Here is a 16,394-nt window from a genome sequence, read left to right as displayed (position 1 = left end):
AGAAAAAACAAAATAGCTGCATCTGTCTGCAGAGATTTTATTGCTACTATCGTGAGTCATTCTGTGCTGTCGAGAACTACCTACTCAAAACAGTGATTAATAGAACTAGGCTTAGAACACATACAAGAAAGACTTAAAGTTCATTTGCAGCATTGCAATATGAAAAGCATACCTTTTCATGCTTTTGAAGGATTAAAAAACAATCTAAAAGCACACTCCTTTTTTATCGACTTTTATTACTTAGAGTGAACAGGAGAGCAGGTAACACTTACTAAGCCATTTATGAATTCTTAATCATGTAGTACCTCTCATTAGGCCAGAAAATACTTCAGTTATCAAAAGATTTTGAGGTCCTATTTTTCTTCGGAGGTTATCAAGGATTAAACAATTTTACTGATATAAAATGAGGTCTATTTATACGTTCACAACGAACAATATCTCTGCAACCTTAACCAAATAGCAACTAGGATATGATAATGAATGAGTTAGCTGAGTACAATTGTCAGTTTTAGCGTCTCCTATTATATTGTTGGCATTTGTTCAAAAAATTGCATTTGGCAGTTTGTTCAGAAAATCTGCTGGGAATTCTATCCTTTTAGAACTGTACTTCTTTTCTCATTTTAGTTCCTACATATTTCCATGTTAGACATTTAGAAAATTCTCGTTTTATTGGAACCAATACTTTTATTTTGTTTAGATAAACAGCACATAGATCAAGGAGCTTTTTGTTCATCTTCATTAGTGCTATTTTACAACTCCTTTTCTTGGCCTTTATGTGATGCTGAACTAGGACTATTAGTACAACTCATCATTAATCCAACTGTATGCCTACATCAGCACTTCCAGGCTGTGAGATACCTATGCCTGTACTGATTTTGATTGCTGCTTTGATATCTAAGGAAAGAAAGGAAGGAAAATCTTTATTCTGCCTCTTTATGTATGGTTCTTTCTATCTCTGGCCTTCAGTTGGAAGAAAAAAACAGGCAGCTGCAAGAGCGCCTGGAGCTGGCGGAGCAGAAACTGCAGCAGACCATGAGGAAGGCTGAAACTTTGCCCGAAGTGGAGGCTGAACTGGCGCAGAGAATCGCGGCCCTCACTAAGGTACTGCACTGAGAAATAGGTTCATTTCAGAGCCCTGATTGTTTAACTTCAACTTGCATCCAGATTCCTCACTTCAAAAACGAAAATAACGTGCTCTCAAGCTGATTCAAAAAGAAGAAAACATTTCCTGATAAGTATGTACCACAAATTAGTATTAACCAGCGATGTTCTCAAGGCTGTGTTTGTAATTCTTACCATTTTGGTGACAGGTGAAGTAGTTATTTGTAAGTTAGCCTACACTGCCTTTGTAAAGGAGCTATAGATTTCCAATACATTAATTAACCCAGTTAGATTTTACTATGTCAGAATTTCCAATTTAAGGAAAAGGGGGGGGGGGGGAAGTCATAGTTGTCCTTGATGTTTTCATGCATCATGCTTATGAAACAACAATTGTTTTCATCCCCAAAAATGCTATAAAATCAAATCTTAATGGTAGCTGGGGTTATTTGTGCAAGACAACTGAAGACAACTTGTGCTACATACTTGCAGTATATGCTTATGAGGCTTGTTTTAATCATTCTTTGTATTGTGTAGTCACAAGGACAAATATGAAACCCCATGAGGACTACAAACTGTGTTTTTTCTGATAGCGGTTTGTTACATGGCACCTTTCTTGCAGAAAAACATGAAAATAAAAACAAATTTTCAGTAGTATGGTTAGCATATTTGGCCTCTATAATACTTTCAGGTATGCATGCAGTTAAAACTGTAGTTCAGGTATTATCAACTTCATTAAGACATATAATGATGATATTTTTTTTTTTCTTCCTTTCTTCTAATCGGACAAAAGTGGAAAACATGTTTGAGAGAGTGTATTACATATCATTCTGATTTATCTAAAATTTCTCTATTGCCAAGGAATGATTCTGGCTATTTATATGCCTAGCCATTTTTATAATTAATGGATTTTTTTCTTTTTTTCACAATTCTTATGTTTTTCTATTTATACAGATGCCTTAAGGGCTAAGTGGCTCATTAATATAGCCTGATTTTTGTGTAATTTAGTTAAATAGAAAGAGAGGTTTGGGGGGGGGGTTGTTTTTCTTTCTTTTACTTTGTTAAGGCAAGATCATTATTCAGTAATCAAGATTTTGTGCTGTCCACTTTAGGTTTATATGAATGGGTGGGAATCTGAAAGGCAGACTGAAAATGGTGGAAAAAAGAAGAATCAGCATAAAGAGAGCTACATGAAATACCAAACAAACATTACTGCATTTTAATAAAAACTAAGGTGCACATAAGAGCAATCCCTTGGCAACTTAACATTTTTCTTTTTTTTTTCTGATTCAACAAATAATCACATTTTCTGATGCCCTTAGTAGTTTAAAAATACTGTTTTCTATTTTAAGAGGACTTTTCCTGAATAATTTCTTCAACAATTAGGCACCAGTAAGTATTTTGCAGTCTCAAGCATGCCTTTTCTTGCAACTGCATTTTTTTCTTGAACATATATTAATGACAAATATTGCAAGAAGAAATCCCATTTCAATCATGCAGAGTACGCAGGGATATTGTTGTTATTGTGACCATAAAGCTCCAGTATACATCTCCGTTTGTCTTCTTACATTGTTTCATTTGATGTGGCTAGAGAACTGTGAACAGAGCTGACACACCACCCCATTTCACTTTGATGGACTTCATCAAAGTTTTTGCCAAGAGGGAAAGCCTGAGAAGTCAATCAGACTGTAATGCCAGTTCTGTCCATTTCTCTGATTACACAGAAAGCTGAAGAAACAAATGCAAACTGAAAGTCAAAGTCCAGTATCTTTCATGGATCACATAAATGTAGCCTGGAACCAGTGACTACACTGCAGTCACTTTCGCTTGTTTAAGTACTCTTTAATTGGCTAGTTGGGATACTGTTAACAGACTAGCCACTCAATGAAAGCTGGAAAACCTGCCTAAGAAGCTGAGTAACACTTAAATAATTTTGCTAGTGTTGAGCTTTGTGCCAGTACACCTACTTTGTTAGTGCTGCTCAAACTAGCTGGCTTCAGACTAACTGAAGTCTGCCTATGTAAGCTGTGGTCACTGCGATGTTGATGTATACTAAGTAAAAGATGAGTCCCCTGAATCAACAGGCTTTTCTGCACTGAAAAAGAAAGCAAAATTTTGATTCTCCTTTCTTTTATACTACTTCAGTGAAAGTGGCTTTACTGAGATTAATGGGGTTACAATGATATGAAAGTGAAGGTGAGTTGAGCCTAATATATTTTACACGTTTATTAAAGTAAAGTGGTGCGGGATACCTGGAAACCTTGACTGGTTTGCGGTGGGTGAAAAACCAGTTATTTACATATGCATATAGGACAGAACAAATGTGTTCTGGATTTGGATATGATATTTTTTCTCAAGCTGAAAATATGCATGTTACAATTCTGCATTCAACTTACTATGTTCCTCCTCATAATAAACCTGGGTTCAGCTCCTGCGAAAGAAGAATGTAGTATGAGATCCTTCTGTTGTGTCAGTTTTTCAAACTTGAGTTAAATTTCTTGTTTTATATGGGCTAGTGAATGTCTTTTGCTACTTTTCCATGCCCAAACTAGTTCATAAGAAATGAACTTCCAAAAGTTTGGATTATACAGTGAACTCAGATAAGTACCCATAAATTTACCTGAATCATTTGAACTTTTCTTTGGCTTTGTTTTCACTGCGTTCTGACCATTGGGTGAGCAACTGGAGGGTTAGTCAACCTGTGGCAGACTAACCTGGAACAGCATGATCCCATGTACTGTGCTGTCCTGCCTGGCCATCGCACTGGCATTTTGTCTGGTCATGACAAGTAGCGCAGCTCTCAGCATGTATCCCAGGATCTAGACTGCCATGATTCATTGAGCCACCTTGTACTCACTCTCACGGTGTGATTTGTTTGCCCACCCTGGAGAAAAGGCAGTTGGTAGCAGAATAAACCTCCCTCCAAAGTTAACCAAACCTTTCTTTATCCTGTAAGATACTTATTTTCCTCAGAAGAGACAGACACGAGCATTTAGCATCTTTGGATGGGTATTCTGTCAAGTATGATGTCTCCTTCATGTAGCTGGGAAATGGTCTAGTGGAGACAACCCCCATCCACCTACTTCCCTTCAGTCACTCTCACCAGAAGTCGCTGTCTCCTTGGGTGCTTGTGCAGCTGAGGTACACCTTCACTCCTCCACTCACAAGATGGCCTTCAGCATTTTATACCATCATTCCAGTACACAGGTCACCAGAAATGCCAACAGTGCTTTTTTTAGCTGCATTAGAGTAGCACTGAGAGGGAGAAGAGGAAACTGATGCAGCAGTCATATGTACCATAATCATAGTAAAACACATTTAGCACAGTAACACATTTAGCTAATTTTAAAGGTGAAGAAAAATGACATGAAAATTGGAGGCAAGTGAGACGTGGTGTTTGTTTTGTGAGGATGTGGGGATCTGGTTTGCATTAAGTTGGGGAGAAGTAACAAGAGAGTGAAAGGAGAAGAGCAGCTGTGGAGGAAAGAATGCAAAAGAGATGAAGAAGGTCCCTTGCAGGAAGAGGGTGTGTAAGACAAACCTCTCTGAGAAGAAGTGAGGAAGAAAAGATGATGTAGTCACTGCCAAAGGAAGTTGATTAATCTTCTGCTGGAAAAAAATGAGAAAATCTTCTGTGAAAAGGGAAGCACAAGAAATAACTCCACATTTACAACACCTCACTGTCAAACTATGCCTCCTCCTGTGCTCCCCTTTCCACAGAAGATTTTGTCTTGATGGGAGGATGAAGTGAAAGAAGAAGGGATGGCAGAGCTAAATGAAAGGAGTTGCTGACTAAACTTAAGAGGTGTAGAAGGTATCGGTGGAAAGAGGAGGGCAAGTATGTGTGGATGTCTAGTGACTGAAAGGTTGGGTATCAGAAAAAGGGGAGATTTAGACCAACACATTTTATTAGCTGATAACTCTATGAGCTGTTGTGGCTCAGTCACCGTGATCACCTTCAAATGCACCTTGCATGGTTCAGTAATGTATTGTTTTATTCTTGGGTAGCTCACTAATTCACAAGATAGCCAAAGGAATGTGTGCCATAAGAAGTGAGTAGAAAATCTGGAGACAGCAGATGTTCAAAAGTCAAGGTCTCCAAACTGTGGAAATTAGCCTGTACCATTAGAAAAGTTTAGATTTGTTCCTGCAACTCAGCATGAGGAAGAAAGATGATGACACCTGTACTGTACAGGTGCTTTCTGTATCATTATGACTGAAATTGGATTTTTTTTCAACTAAGATGCAAGGACCTAGAAAATGTACAGTGCTAGCAGTAACAGATGATGTGAGAGCAACATTCTTTTGGTGGGTGCATTAGCAGCAGGAGCAGCAAAAGAGTTTTAACAGGGTTAGAGAGCAATAATACAAGCTGCTTTGGTATTCCATCAAAGCAATTTTTTCCTGTCTATTACTGGCTTATACTGGCTATTTCTTTGCTGTTTCATAGGATATAAAGTGCAAAGTGAGCATTAAGACTCATGCTGGTATCTCATGGGGTTAGACATTGTTAGTTCTTGTCCACATATTTTTAATCCAGTCTAAGATGCACAATTTCACAAATCTATTTATAACTGAATATGCTGGCTAAATGCTTTGAATGTTACTTGCTGAATACCACACCATGTTTCTTACTAATCCTCCTATACAGAATAATAGAAAACAGTCATGTAAATCATGTATTAAAAAGAATAATCTAGGGTGAGGTCTGCCAAGCCAGTAGCCATGCAAGTTCCACTTTAGAAAGTTTTTAAGCAATTGGCTCTCAGCAAAGCAGTACAGAAAAAATCCAACTTCTGGTTGTGGACCTCAGAGTCCATGGTTGTGCCTTCTGTCTCAGGTGTGTCTTAGATGTCTAAAATTCTGCTACTGGAGTATGGTTAACACAATGTCTTGGCATTTGTCTCATGCCTAAAACCATTTGACATTTACCAGGTAGGCTCCCGAATCTCACAGAGAGGTTAGACAGACTTGGTCAGAATTCCTGAAAAGCGTTAGAGTCCAGGGTAGGAACTCAGGCTGCACACTTGTTTTCTGTCAGACATGCAGCTGAGCCTAGTTGTTTGCTGTCTCATAAAGAAAATAATTTGGTTAATTAATAATTACAGTAATAAGGAATATACTTTAAGAACAAAAAAAAGAAAAGTAAATAAAAGGAAACAAAGCATTCAAATGTATTTTAAGTATTTAGAATAATGACATTTATTTTGATTCTAACACATACTGAATTTTAATTAATTTTAAAGTCCTTTTACCTACTAGAGAGATGTAAAGAAAGATTAGTGTTGAAAGCTTTTTCTTTTTTATTCTAGAAAACATAACAGGTGCTCTGCGCCACATTCAGCAAGGTTTTTAAGCAAGGATGTACCTTTCAACACTTTAATATTTCTATTAAATGAAACCTATCATGCAAAAAGATTTACATATGTCTATTTACGTATTTACATACTATTGTATGTAAATAGTATGTACTATAATACATACTATTTATCTATCTACACACCTTACTGAATTACAGCCATGAACACCAGCAGGAAGTGATGAAATAAGCAGAATTAGATATTTATAAGAATTTTATGAGCATTTCTTATCCTTATAAGAAAGCTTTCTACATATTACATAAATTGTGTATTCAGAGAGCATACCTTCTTCAGAAAATAATTTTCCTCCTCGTCCTTTCCCAGTAATAGGTAGGCATAATATCATAATTATTTTATTCATTCAGAAGACAGTTTCCTGCTAAGGAATAAGCTATAGCATCATTTGGATGGAAAATCTTTTCTTTTTTTTTAAATTTGAGAAATAAATGTGAATGACAGCTAGCTAGACTGGCTTCTCAAGGGCCGGTTATGGCAGGCAGCACTACATATCAGAAGTCTTAAATAAATTCTCCTTTGAATCTTGAAGTGCTAGCTTTGATTATTGTATTATTTTTGCATAAGCCTGCAATTAAGTGTATAGAGGCAGTAAAGGTTAAGTAACTCACATTTAAAGTTTACAATCAGCTGATGCTTCCAAGATCAGCAACTGCTTCCAAGCAGTTTAATTTTGTAGGGTGATACCCCCAACCGGTTCTGTATCTCCTTCAATGAAAATGCTTTTAAAAGAGATGGAATTCCTTAATCCTTCTCCATAATGAGCTCAGAGTTTTGATGATGATTTCAAACCTTCTCCTGACCTTGGAGCCACATTAAGGGAAAGCCTCCAACCAGTGGTGCAGACAGGACTCTGGGAGGGGAAGGAGAAAAGCTTATCTCCTGTTAAGGTAAAGCTTGGTTAGTCATGCAAGGGCTAACATGGCCTGGTGTCTGCAATCCAAGGGACTGAATTTTTTTCAATCCTATCTTCTTACTTATTCAATTTGGGAAAAGAAGCAGTGAGATATCACGTGAGTGTTAAAACAAGCTAGTATGCAAAACTCAAAGTTAAGATGAGGTAAATCATAAAGTGATCATTGCTGGTCTAAATTGTAACAAATAGACAAAAGTTTCAGATAGTAAGTCCACATACATCACAGTAGGCCTGTTTCATGATCAGAAACAGTAATTGCACTTATCAAATGCACTTAGTTAGAAATTATACTGACCGTTCCCTTTACGTTTTGCAAATATTTGAATTTTGTAAATATACTTAATTTGAAAAGCATATATGTGTTAGTGGTCTTCAAAGTTAAACATAACACTTTGATTTATACAAGGCAGGGTTTTCTTATGAATGTCTACATATCAGCAGCTGCAGTTTAGACTTATAAAATTGTCGGTCATAGTTTTGTTTTCTGTCTGATATTTCAGTTCTGATAATACTTCTAGGTTTAAGTTATGTGTGATTTGGAGTTATGTTGTACAGCTGGAGTTACTTTGATATCTGTTCCTAATTATTATTCTGATAAGTCAATAGTAGGCAACAGTCTCACTAAAAACACAATTTCAAAAGTAGTATTTATTGTACATATGGGGGTTTGCTCATCTGAAGACCAAGAGTTCAGAATCTGCTTTTGAGAGAGGGCAAACTTAAAAGAATGAAATAGTCAGTGTTTGACAAGCACAGGCTCACAACTCAAAGGCATCAGTAGCACTATCTATTATTCCTTACGAACATTTCTGTTTCCATAGCGACAAATTCAACATAGTATTCCTCCTTTAAGGTTTTTTTTTTTCGTTTTTGATGATAACATAGATTGTTTAATATGACAATAACATGGACATTCATGTTTTCCAACAGATGACCTAATTAAGGTCAGCTTCTGTCAGTAGTAATGAATCTTTGGATGGATTACCATTTCTATATTCAGTAATGACTTTTTGTTCCAATTAATGGATTTCTGTTTATAGGTTCTTCTTTTACCCTGATCTTGCAAAAGGGATCCACCAGGGTGGATCCTTTCAAAGGGATAAAAACTAAATTATTTATTTGGATAAAAGGGTTTATGTAGTGTATTCTAAAATGGAACACTAAGCCTTGAACCTTGTCTCTTTTGATGTTCTTTTGGTTTTCTAGAAATTAGGGAATATACCATAACATTGCACAGCTCTATAATTGACCAATCCATTGATTTAATATTTATGCATTGTTTTCATTCCTAGAAAGTGGTAGAAAAATTGTGAAGGACTTTCTGACATTGGTCTTGCAGTGTTTAGTTTGCCATAATTCCAAATAACATTAAGCTCTCTTAGATAGTATTGCTTGGATTCCACCATGTAGTAATCTGTCATCAGCCAGTCATCACTAACCTTGAACTTCCATGTGTAGGTTGATAGCTTTTTTAGCATTCCATTATTTTTCAGTTTATCTACATCAACTGCACCATAATCACCAGTATCAGTGTAGTTTATTCCACGTAAAAATCTGTCAGTTAAAAGTAATAAATTTTCAATCACACTTTTCTTTTAAGCATTCTGTGCTGTGTTCTGTTCAGTGTCAGTGTCTTTAGTTCTGATTTTTCAATTTTGTCCCTCTCCTTTTCCTTGACTTGTTAGTCTGATCCAACCTCTACTACCTCATCTGATGATTATCAATATGTTATGGAAGCTAAACTACAAGAAATGATCTCCATACGTAGGAAGGTAGTCCTACTGGACTTTACTTTCTATTGCTAAATAGACTCCATCTGATTTGTTTTCATTTTTTTAACTTGTTTTATCTTTTTTTTAATTGATAATCAACCATCGTGCAGTTCAGTGCTTCAGGAGCTTACAATTTTACGATGGCAGGTTTGTGTTCAAACCATGCACAGTCTGCATGTTACATTTGGCTGATTTCATTGCTCATAAATAATTCCGATGTTTTGCTGATGCTTGGATGTAACAGGCCTTCGTAGCTGACACATTTCAAGCAATGCTGTTCAGCTGCCTGTTTAAATAAAGTTTCTTTTCTGAAAACTCAGTTTGCAGTTAGTAGTAGCTTGCTTTATGTTTTGTTGAAACTTTACTGAGATAAAGACTTACAAAGCCATTTGAATTACAGAAAGAGTCTTTCTATTTTTTTACAGGCAGAAGAAAGACATGGAAATATTGAAGAACGTATGAGACATTTAGAAGCTCAACTTGAAGAGAAGAATCAGGAGCTTCAAAGAGTATGTACATTGCAGATAACTTCTGCACGTTTTTACTCTTTCAATTTGTTGATATAGGTCTGCATTATAAACTACAGCACACAAATCTATCGACTGGTAAATGCTTTATTTGTTGCAGTGATGGCGGTATCTTCCCATTTTATTTAACCATCTTAATATAGTAATTTACATCTAGTTGCAGCTGTCTGAATATTCTGCTGGTACAGAAGTAAATGTGTATTAATCAATAACTAACCAAATTTCTCATGGAATTTCTTTAAATGCGTTCAGTTACCATAAAATTTTTCCTTTTAATGATACAAGTTTGTACTGGTTACCTTTGAACTCTACCAATCTGTCCCTTCTATCCTATATTAAAGGCAAGGCAAAGAGAAAAAATGAATGAGGAGCACAACAAAAGACTATCAGATACTGTAGACAGACTTCTGACAGAATCCAATGAGCGTCTGCAGCTACACTTAAAAGAGAGAATGGCAGCACTCGAGGAAAAGGTAATGTGTGAAGGGCAGTATAAACTTCAGCTTAATAAGGATTCTCTGCCATAATACGTTCTGCTTTTATGCAGATGCCGACTTCATACTAACTGTTTACACCACAAATACTACCACAAAAGTGGTTTAGTTTATACATTCAAATCTTATTTCAGGTATGCACTCAAGAATCTTTCCAGGTCTAATGTGTGGTGGATGTGCTAAGTAGTTAGTCCCTCTTTTATCAATGGAGAGACTGATGCAGAGTTTGTAAATAGCCAGTCCACAGAATGCTATGAAATAGTGAGAAAAAGGGAATTAGAATTGAGGCTGGCCATGTTTCAGATGTGCTGTCAATCCTGTGTTTCAGCCTGCTAATTTTACCTCCTTCCTGTGTGCAGTAAGAAGGAAATACTCTCCCCACAGGAGAAGGAACCACTTCCATAGGAGAAGGAATGATGTCTACCGGCTTTCCATGATGTGTTAGCTTTCTGTAAGACATAATGTAAAATTCAAATCATGAGACCTTTTTATCCATCATTTCCTTAATCCCTTCCTCTTTTACTTATGCACCTCTAGTTTGATCTCAGGGGAATCTTTCAGAAGGATATTTCAGAATCTGTCAGAGGATATGCTTCCAAGTTGTAGCATTAAAACAAAATGTTTTACCAAGCAAGATATACCAGTCAAAAAGAAGAACTTGGGAGAAATAGATGTGCAAAACATCAGAGTCACTCAGTTCAACAAAAATCCTATTCTTGAAAAAAATATATTCTTACATGTTTTGGTTGTTTTTAGTGTTCCGAATTTAATATGGACTCAAACTGAAGCAGTAAAGGATTTTAACTTGAAGTTCAGTGATTAACAAGGGTGATTTGTTACTTACCTTTGTTGACTTGAGTGTGGAGGCTGCATGTATATGGTGGTACCTGATATTTAACATTTCTTTAATTTCTTCCTGTTTTATCTGTATTTCAAATTTCTTTTTACTTCCTAGAATGTTTTAATTCAGGAATCTGAAAGTTTCAGGAAGAACCTGGAAGAGTCTTTGCATGACAAGGTACTATAAAATAATGTTATTTTATCTGTTTTTATCAAATGTTATATATTTGTTATTTAGACATATGTATGAGGTATATTTAATTCCTCAACTGGCATGTAAAATCTTCGTGATATTACTGATAGTTCCTTTAATCACCCAGATGTTTCAACTAGTCATTAAGGGTTTCTAGCAGTACTTGCAAACTAGGTTTATGGCTGAAATCCTAGCCTCGGGAAGTCAATACTAAAATTCATACTGATTTTACTGGCTCTGGAATTTTTTTTCTATCAGTTTTAATTCTGAAAAGTCTTGTTTAACAGAGATGTACGTGTAACTGGTTACACTTTTACAATGTAGAATAAGTTGCTGGATTTGATGCGATTCTTCTTAACAGGTGCAGTGACTTTATGCTAAATATAGCTGAAAATGACCTTTCTTAGTTCATTGTAGATTAACCCCTAATACTGCTTAGTGAATCAGTCAGACTAATTATAAATATTTATTTGAAATCCAAGTGTTTGGATTTTTCTTTTCCAAGTTATACTTGCCTTGAGGGCAGTAGAATACACAAATATATCTGCCTTCAGATTCATAGAGGAAGTGTTTTTGTAATGTGTTGAATTCATGTAAAAGAAACTGTATAGAATGCTGAAAGCATAGCACCATTTGATACTAGGGAAGAATATAATTACATCCAAACCCAGATATATTGAGGAAAAACAGAAAAAGAAATATCTGCGCAAATCAATTGTTATTTTCATCCATGTTCAGATAACCTTGTAGAAAGGAAGAGAGCAATTCTAATTGAAACCCCCAAAAGGAGCTCATGAAATTGTCTAGTTCCTGGCTGCTGTATATTTTCTTTGTGAAGCCAGATAAGCAGTTTAGAGCTTATTTTAAGGGAATGTAAACTGCAGTAACTCTTCTGGAATGACTTCTCATATAGATATGCATATTGTAAATTCCTTTTCATGGCGTAGTTTATTCAGTTCCTTACTCATTCCTAAGTATGTCACAGTAGCTAATCCACTTCCCTGCATAAAAATAGTCTTTCCACCATCCTTTATTCTGTCTACACAAACTGTGAGAGTGATCTTGATCAAGAGATTTCTGTCATTGAGGCAGGGAAAAAGAGAATGAGATTTGCAAAATAGGTCTTGTAGGTGTTATTATGATGATCTGAACAGCAAGGCAATCCCTTATGTGTTCTTCACTATTGCAGAATAACTAAAATATTTTCTATCCCATTATAGATGTCTGAGGAGGTGGCATTTCATAATATTTACTATAATATATTTTAAATAAATAAAATTTTCCTCCTCTACTACTATAGTTATAAGATGCATCTTCTGTGGCAAAATCAGTATTATACTTCACCATCAAGTTAGGCAACAGACTGGATATTTTTAAAACATTATCAATTGAATCAAAACTTTCTCTCATTTTGCTGGCAGAGAATCTAAACCTGAATTATGGGTTCCTTTTCTGTCTGTGTAGCTACTTTATTTTTCCAGAGTTAGTTTCAATGTAACTTTATTGTTTTAATAGTGTTACAGTGGAGATGAATACAGTGGCTAATTCTTTTTCCATTTGGTTTCTGTCTTGAATGTTCATATCACTGTTGACACGGACGGACAATCTGATATAAAAATCTACATTTGTATTGAAAGTATCTTTTGCAGAAATGTTTTTAAGTTTTACTTGTGTTTTATTTACTTGTGTTTTATTTACTGATTCTTGCTTAAGAGGAGTTATCTTCACAAGGAACCACCTATGTCTGATTCCAAAACTTCTGTGTAACTAGCAAATGTTACAGTAAAATGACCACCAAATCCACCTCAATACTTTTGTTCAACTAAGAAATACTGTAATAAGAATTACTAAACAGAATACTACTTTATTGAAAATCCCTTTCCTTCTTAACATTTTATTTTATTTAAAACACTAGGAACAGCTGTGTTACTTTTTCATCCCATGGTTTCTCTTAATTGTTTTATAATTCTCTGCTTACTTTTTATTTTATTAGTAGATGATCATAATTTGTACAATTCTGGAACAGCACTTTTTTCCATAGTAGTTGATGTCATTGTCTTTTTGTTATTTGGTTCCTCAAATCCAATTTTTGTGGCACACTGTTGGCTTGCACTAGCAGCACCTCATACTGGTGCTTAATCAACTTGCAAGAGTACTGCAACTGTAAAGCTGCAGTTCAACAAGGCATTTAAAATGTGGTTGTCTGTAAAGCCAGGTCTATAACGAGAAGGCCCAGTCTCTCTTCTTTGGTGCAAATGGCATGTCACAAGCTCTTCCCTAAGCTATGCCTGGCACGGAGAGTGCAGTTAGTGCACAAATTAGGACTAATGAGTGCAGATAAAACCTGTGCAGAGAACTGTGATAACGGTTCAAATAGTACAGCTAATTATGCACTAGTGTCCAGGCCCATGCCCTGGCCTGTTTAATGTGCAGGTACAAATGTCTCTTATGGGACTACTCACACAGTTAGCTTTGCATGCCCTTTGAGGTTAAATTTAAGGTCTACATTTAGATGTCTATATGAGAGGTATCCAAATCCCATTCTAGTGGACAGAAAGCTAGTCAATACAGTCAGTGTGACCGAGGCAATGCCTCGGCTGGCACTGCTAGCGTCAGTCTTAGGGTGTTGCTTGCTGGGCTTCACTAATGGTAGTTTTACACCATTGACTGTCATGGGATCTTAGATGTCTTGCACAAATGTAGGGACATAAATGTGTCTTAATCTCAAACCGAATCCCACCTTCAATGCTGGACACACATACATTTGTGCTATGGAACTGGTCTTTCACTATATGGAACAAAGGCAGATACATGGCATAAATCATATAAAGAATAAACAAGGATGGGTCTTCATCACAGGTTTGATTATGCTTTCCTGAGTTTTGACAGCTGAAAGACGAATCATTCAGGATTTGCACTTGATTAGTGCTAGTAGGTTTTAGGAATTATTTGTGACATCTGTCATCATTCTACTGTTTCGGGAGGCTGGAGAAGGAGTGGTACAATACAATTATTGCTCATTCCATTTTCATAATAGCCTAATCATTATTATAAATGCTTCTTTCATATCATTTCCATAGTAAACGATGCTTGCTTTGCACTTCCAGCTGCAAACTGCTGCTGTTAAGTTGGTTCTTCTTTTCCTGACACTACCAGCCTAGGACAAAAAAATATTTCAAGTATATGCCTGTCCTGTCATCATTACCAGCTAGTGGAAAAAAACAGTAAAGAATGCTATACTATCTGCTCTTGATGCATATGTCCTAATAGCAATAATGAGATGAATGAGTTCACTGACTTTTTTTTATATTTAGGGTTGTATTCAAGGTATCTTATCTTACTTGTTTAGCTTTATGAGAATAGTATCTCATAAAGTAAGTTTATTTTGTATCAAAAGTAAGTATATCTTATTTTTCTTATTTCCAGGAAAGACTTGCAGAAGAAATTGAGAAATTGAGATCTGAACTGGACCAGATGAAGTTGAGGGCTGGCTCTTTAATTGAACCCTCCTTGTCAAGGTAATATTTAAAGACAAACATTTCCCAACTTTGAACTGCAAGAGAACATAAGTAGAAATGTCTAGCCTTTACAACAACAATGTGTTCAGACTACGTATAAAAGTAATCATGTATTTCTTTAAAAATATAAAATCTGTGCTATGATTATTATTGTCGCTTTCCACTTTTTTCATAGGTATATGCAGCCTTATAGCAATGAGCATACACTGAAATATCACTGAAATCAGGGGAGGTCTTTTAAATTATGGAAAGTTTTTAAAAGTATATCAAAATACTTATTCAGCTCTCCTGGAAAAAAAATAATAAAGCTGCAACTATCATCCTTAAAGCTAAAATTGATCAGAATATGTATGATTCTATCAATTGATATGATTCTATCAATTACATCTAACAACAACTTTTTCACTAACTTTTTTCAATTAACTTTCCATAGTGTGTAGAATAAGACCACAGGCCTTCAGCTAAAGATGAAAGCAGTAGTCAGAGAGATCTGACAATAATGTATCAAGACATTATGTCTCTTTGAGACAGAAGAGCAATATGGGGTTAATAGTGGGACAGATAGCATAGAAGTAATCCTTTATTGATAATTGTTTGTGCTATGTCCTGATTTCATAACAAGCAACACTAATATGTTAACTTCTAAAGCCTGCTGGCCAAAGCTCATGGCTCAAGACTAAATCAGAGCGCTGTTAGCCTATAACATTTACTCACACTGAATCCTGCAGTTTTTCCTTGCACCAGATACCATGTGCCTGTTGTTCCTCAGGGATCTTGCTCAGTGTTTGCACATAACTTTTCCCCAGATCTTTTATTGTCTTTGGAATAATATTTTTCTACATATGGGGAAGTATTAATCATTGAAATTCATAATGAAATGTTTGTAACTATAATAATTTTTGTTCCTCTGGGAGTGTAAGTGTGTATACAGACATGCACGACCCTGGTCTTTGATGCTGAGGGCTTTGCTAGGACACAGACTATCAAAGAGATGTGTCTGGAGCAGCCGCCCTTGGTGAACATCACATTTTTGCTGGGTAGATGAATATTATTAGCTCATGCTTTGTAGTCTGTTTAGCCCTTGTCAAAGGGCTGTTTGAACTTGGCAGGCTGTCTAAATGTCTTGGGAATTCAGCAATTCCCCTAGAACAATACACTTTCCCATCCATGACCTCACACATGCAAAGTTACCAGCAGTAGTATGAGCTCTTGTTTCTAATATGTTTCCCGCTCTCAGGAATAGGGAGGTCTCAGCATTAACTATTTATTGTTCTCAGTCCATCTTCAGTTCTGTATTTACAGAAGTCTGCTTATTCAGCAGAAGACTAATGAAGCTGATCTACTGCCAGACACTGGAACCTGGACTGTATCTTATTGCCTGCCAAATTGCTACAGAAGTACTAAATATTATTAATTATCAAAGCAAAGTGCTATTATAACAAATACTGTACAAACACTGTCATTGCCGTAAAGAGTTTACAATGTAAGAGAGGAGAAACATACAGAAAAATAAAAAATAAACAAAATTGTTGTCCTGTGTGGTAGATGAAGGTTTGAGAACATTTATAACCCAGCTGTTGTCAAGTATTCATATTGATATAATAATAAAGTGAGTTTTAGACAATTTTATAAGATAAAATCATAATTTTTCTGGTATTATG

General features: G+C 35.8%; 1 protein-coding gene across 12 annotated transcripts in view; it reads left to right on the top strand.

Annotated features, from left to right (window-relative positions):
• PPFIA2 (PTPRF interacting protein alpha 2) overlaps positions 1–16,394 on the top strand; it is a 351,928-nt gene that overhangs the window by 281,370 nt on the left and 54,164 nt on the right. For all 12 annotated transcript variants that reach the window (XM_064509618.1, XM_064509631.1, XM_064509622.1 and 9 more), the window contains 5 exons: positions 967–1,101; positions 9,587–9,670; positions 10,030–10,161; positions 11,138–11,200; positions 14,642–14,733. In XM_064509618.1, the coding sequence (XP_064365688.1) occupies positions 967–1,101; positions 9,587–9,670; positions 10,030–10,161; positions 11,138–11,200; positions 14,642–14,733 (506 nt within the window). The remainder of the gene's footprint in view (positions 1–966; positions 1,102–9,586; positions 9,671–10,029; positions 10,162–11,137; positions 11,201–14,641; positions 14,734–16,394) is intronic.

This window comes from Dromaius novaehollandiae, chromosome 1 (genome assembly GCF_036370855.1).
Source record: "Dromaius novaehollandiae isolate bDroNov1 chromosome 1, bDroNov1.hap1, whole genome shotgun sequence".
Taxonomy (NCBI): domain Eukaryota; kingdom Metazoa; phylum Chordata; class Aves; order Casuariiformes; family Dromaiidae; genus Dromaius; species Dromaius novaehollandiae.
This window is presented reverse-complemented; position numbering and strand designations above follow the sequence as displayed.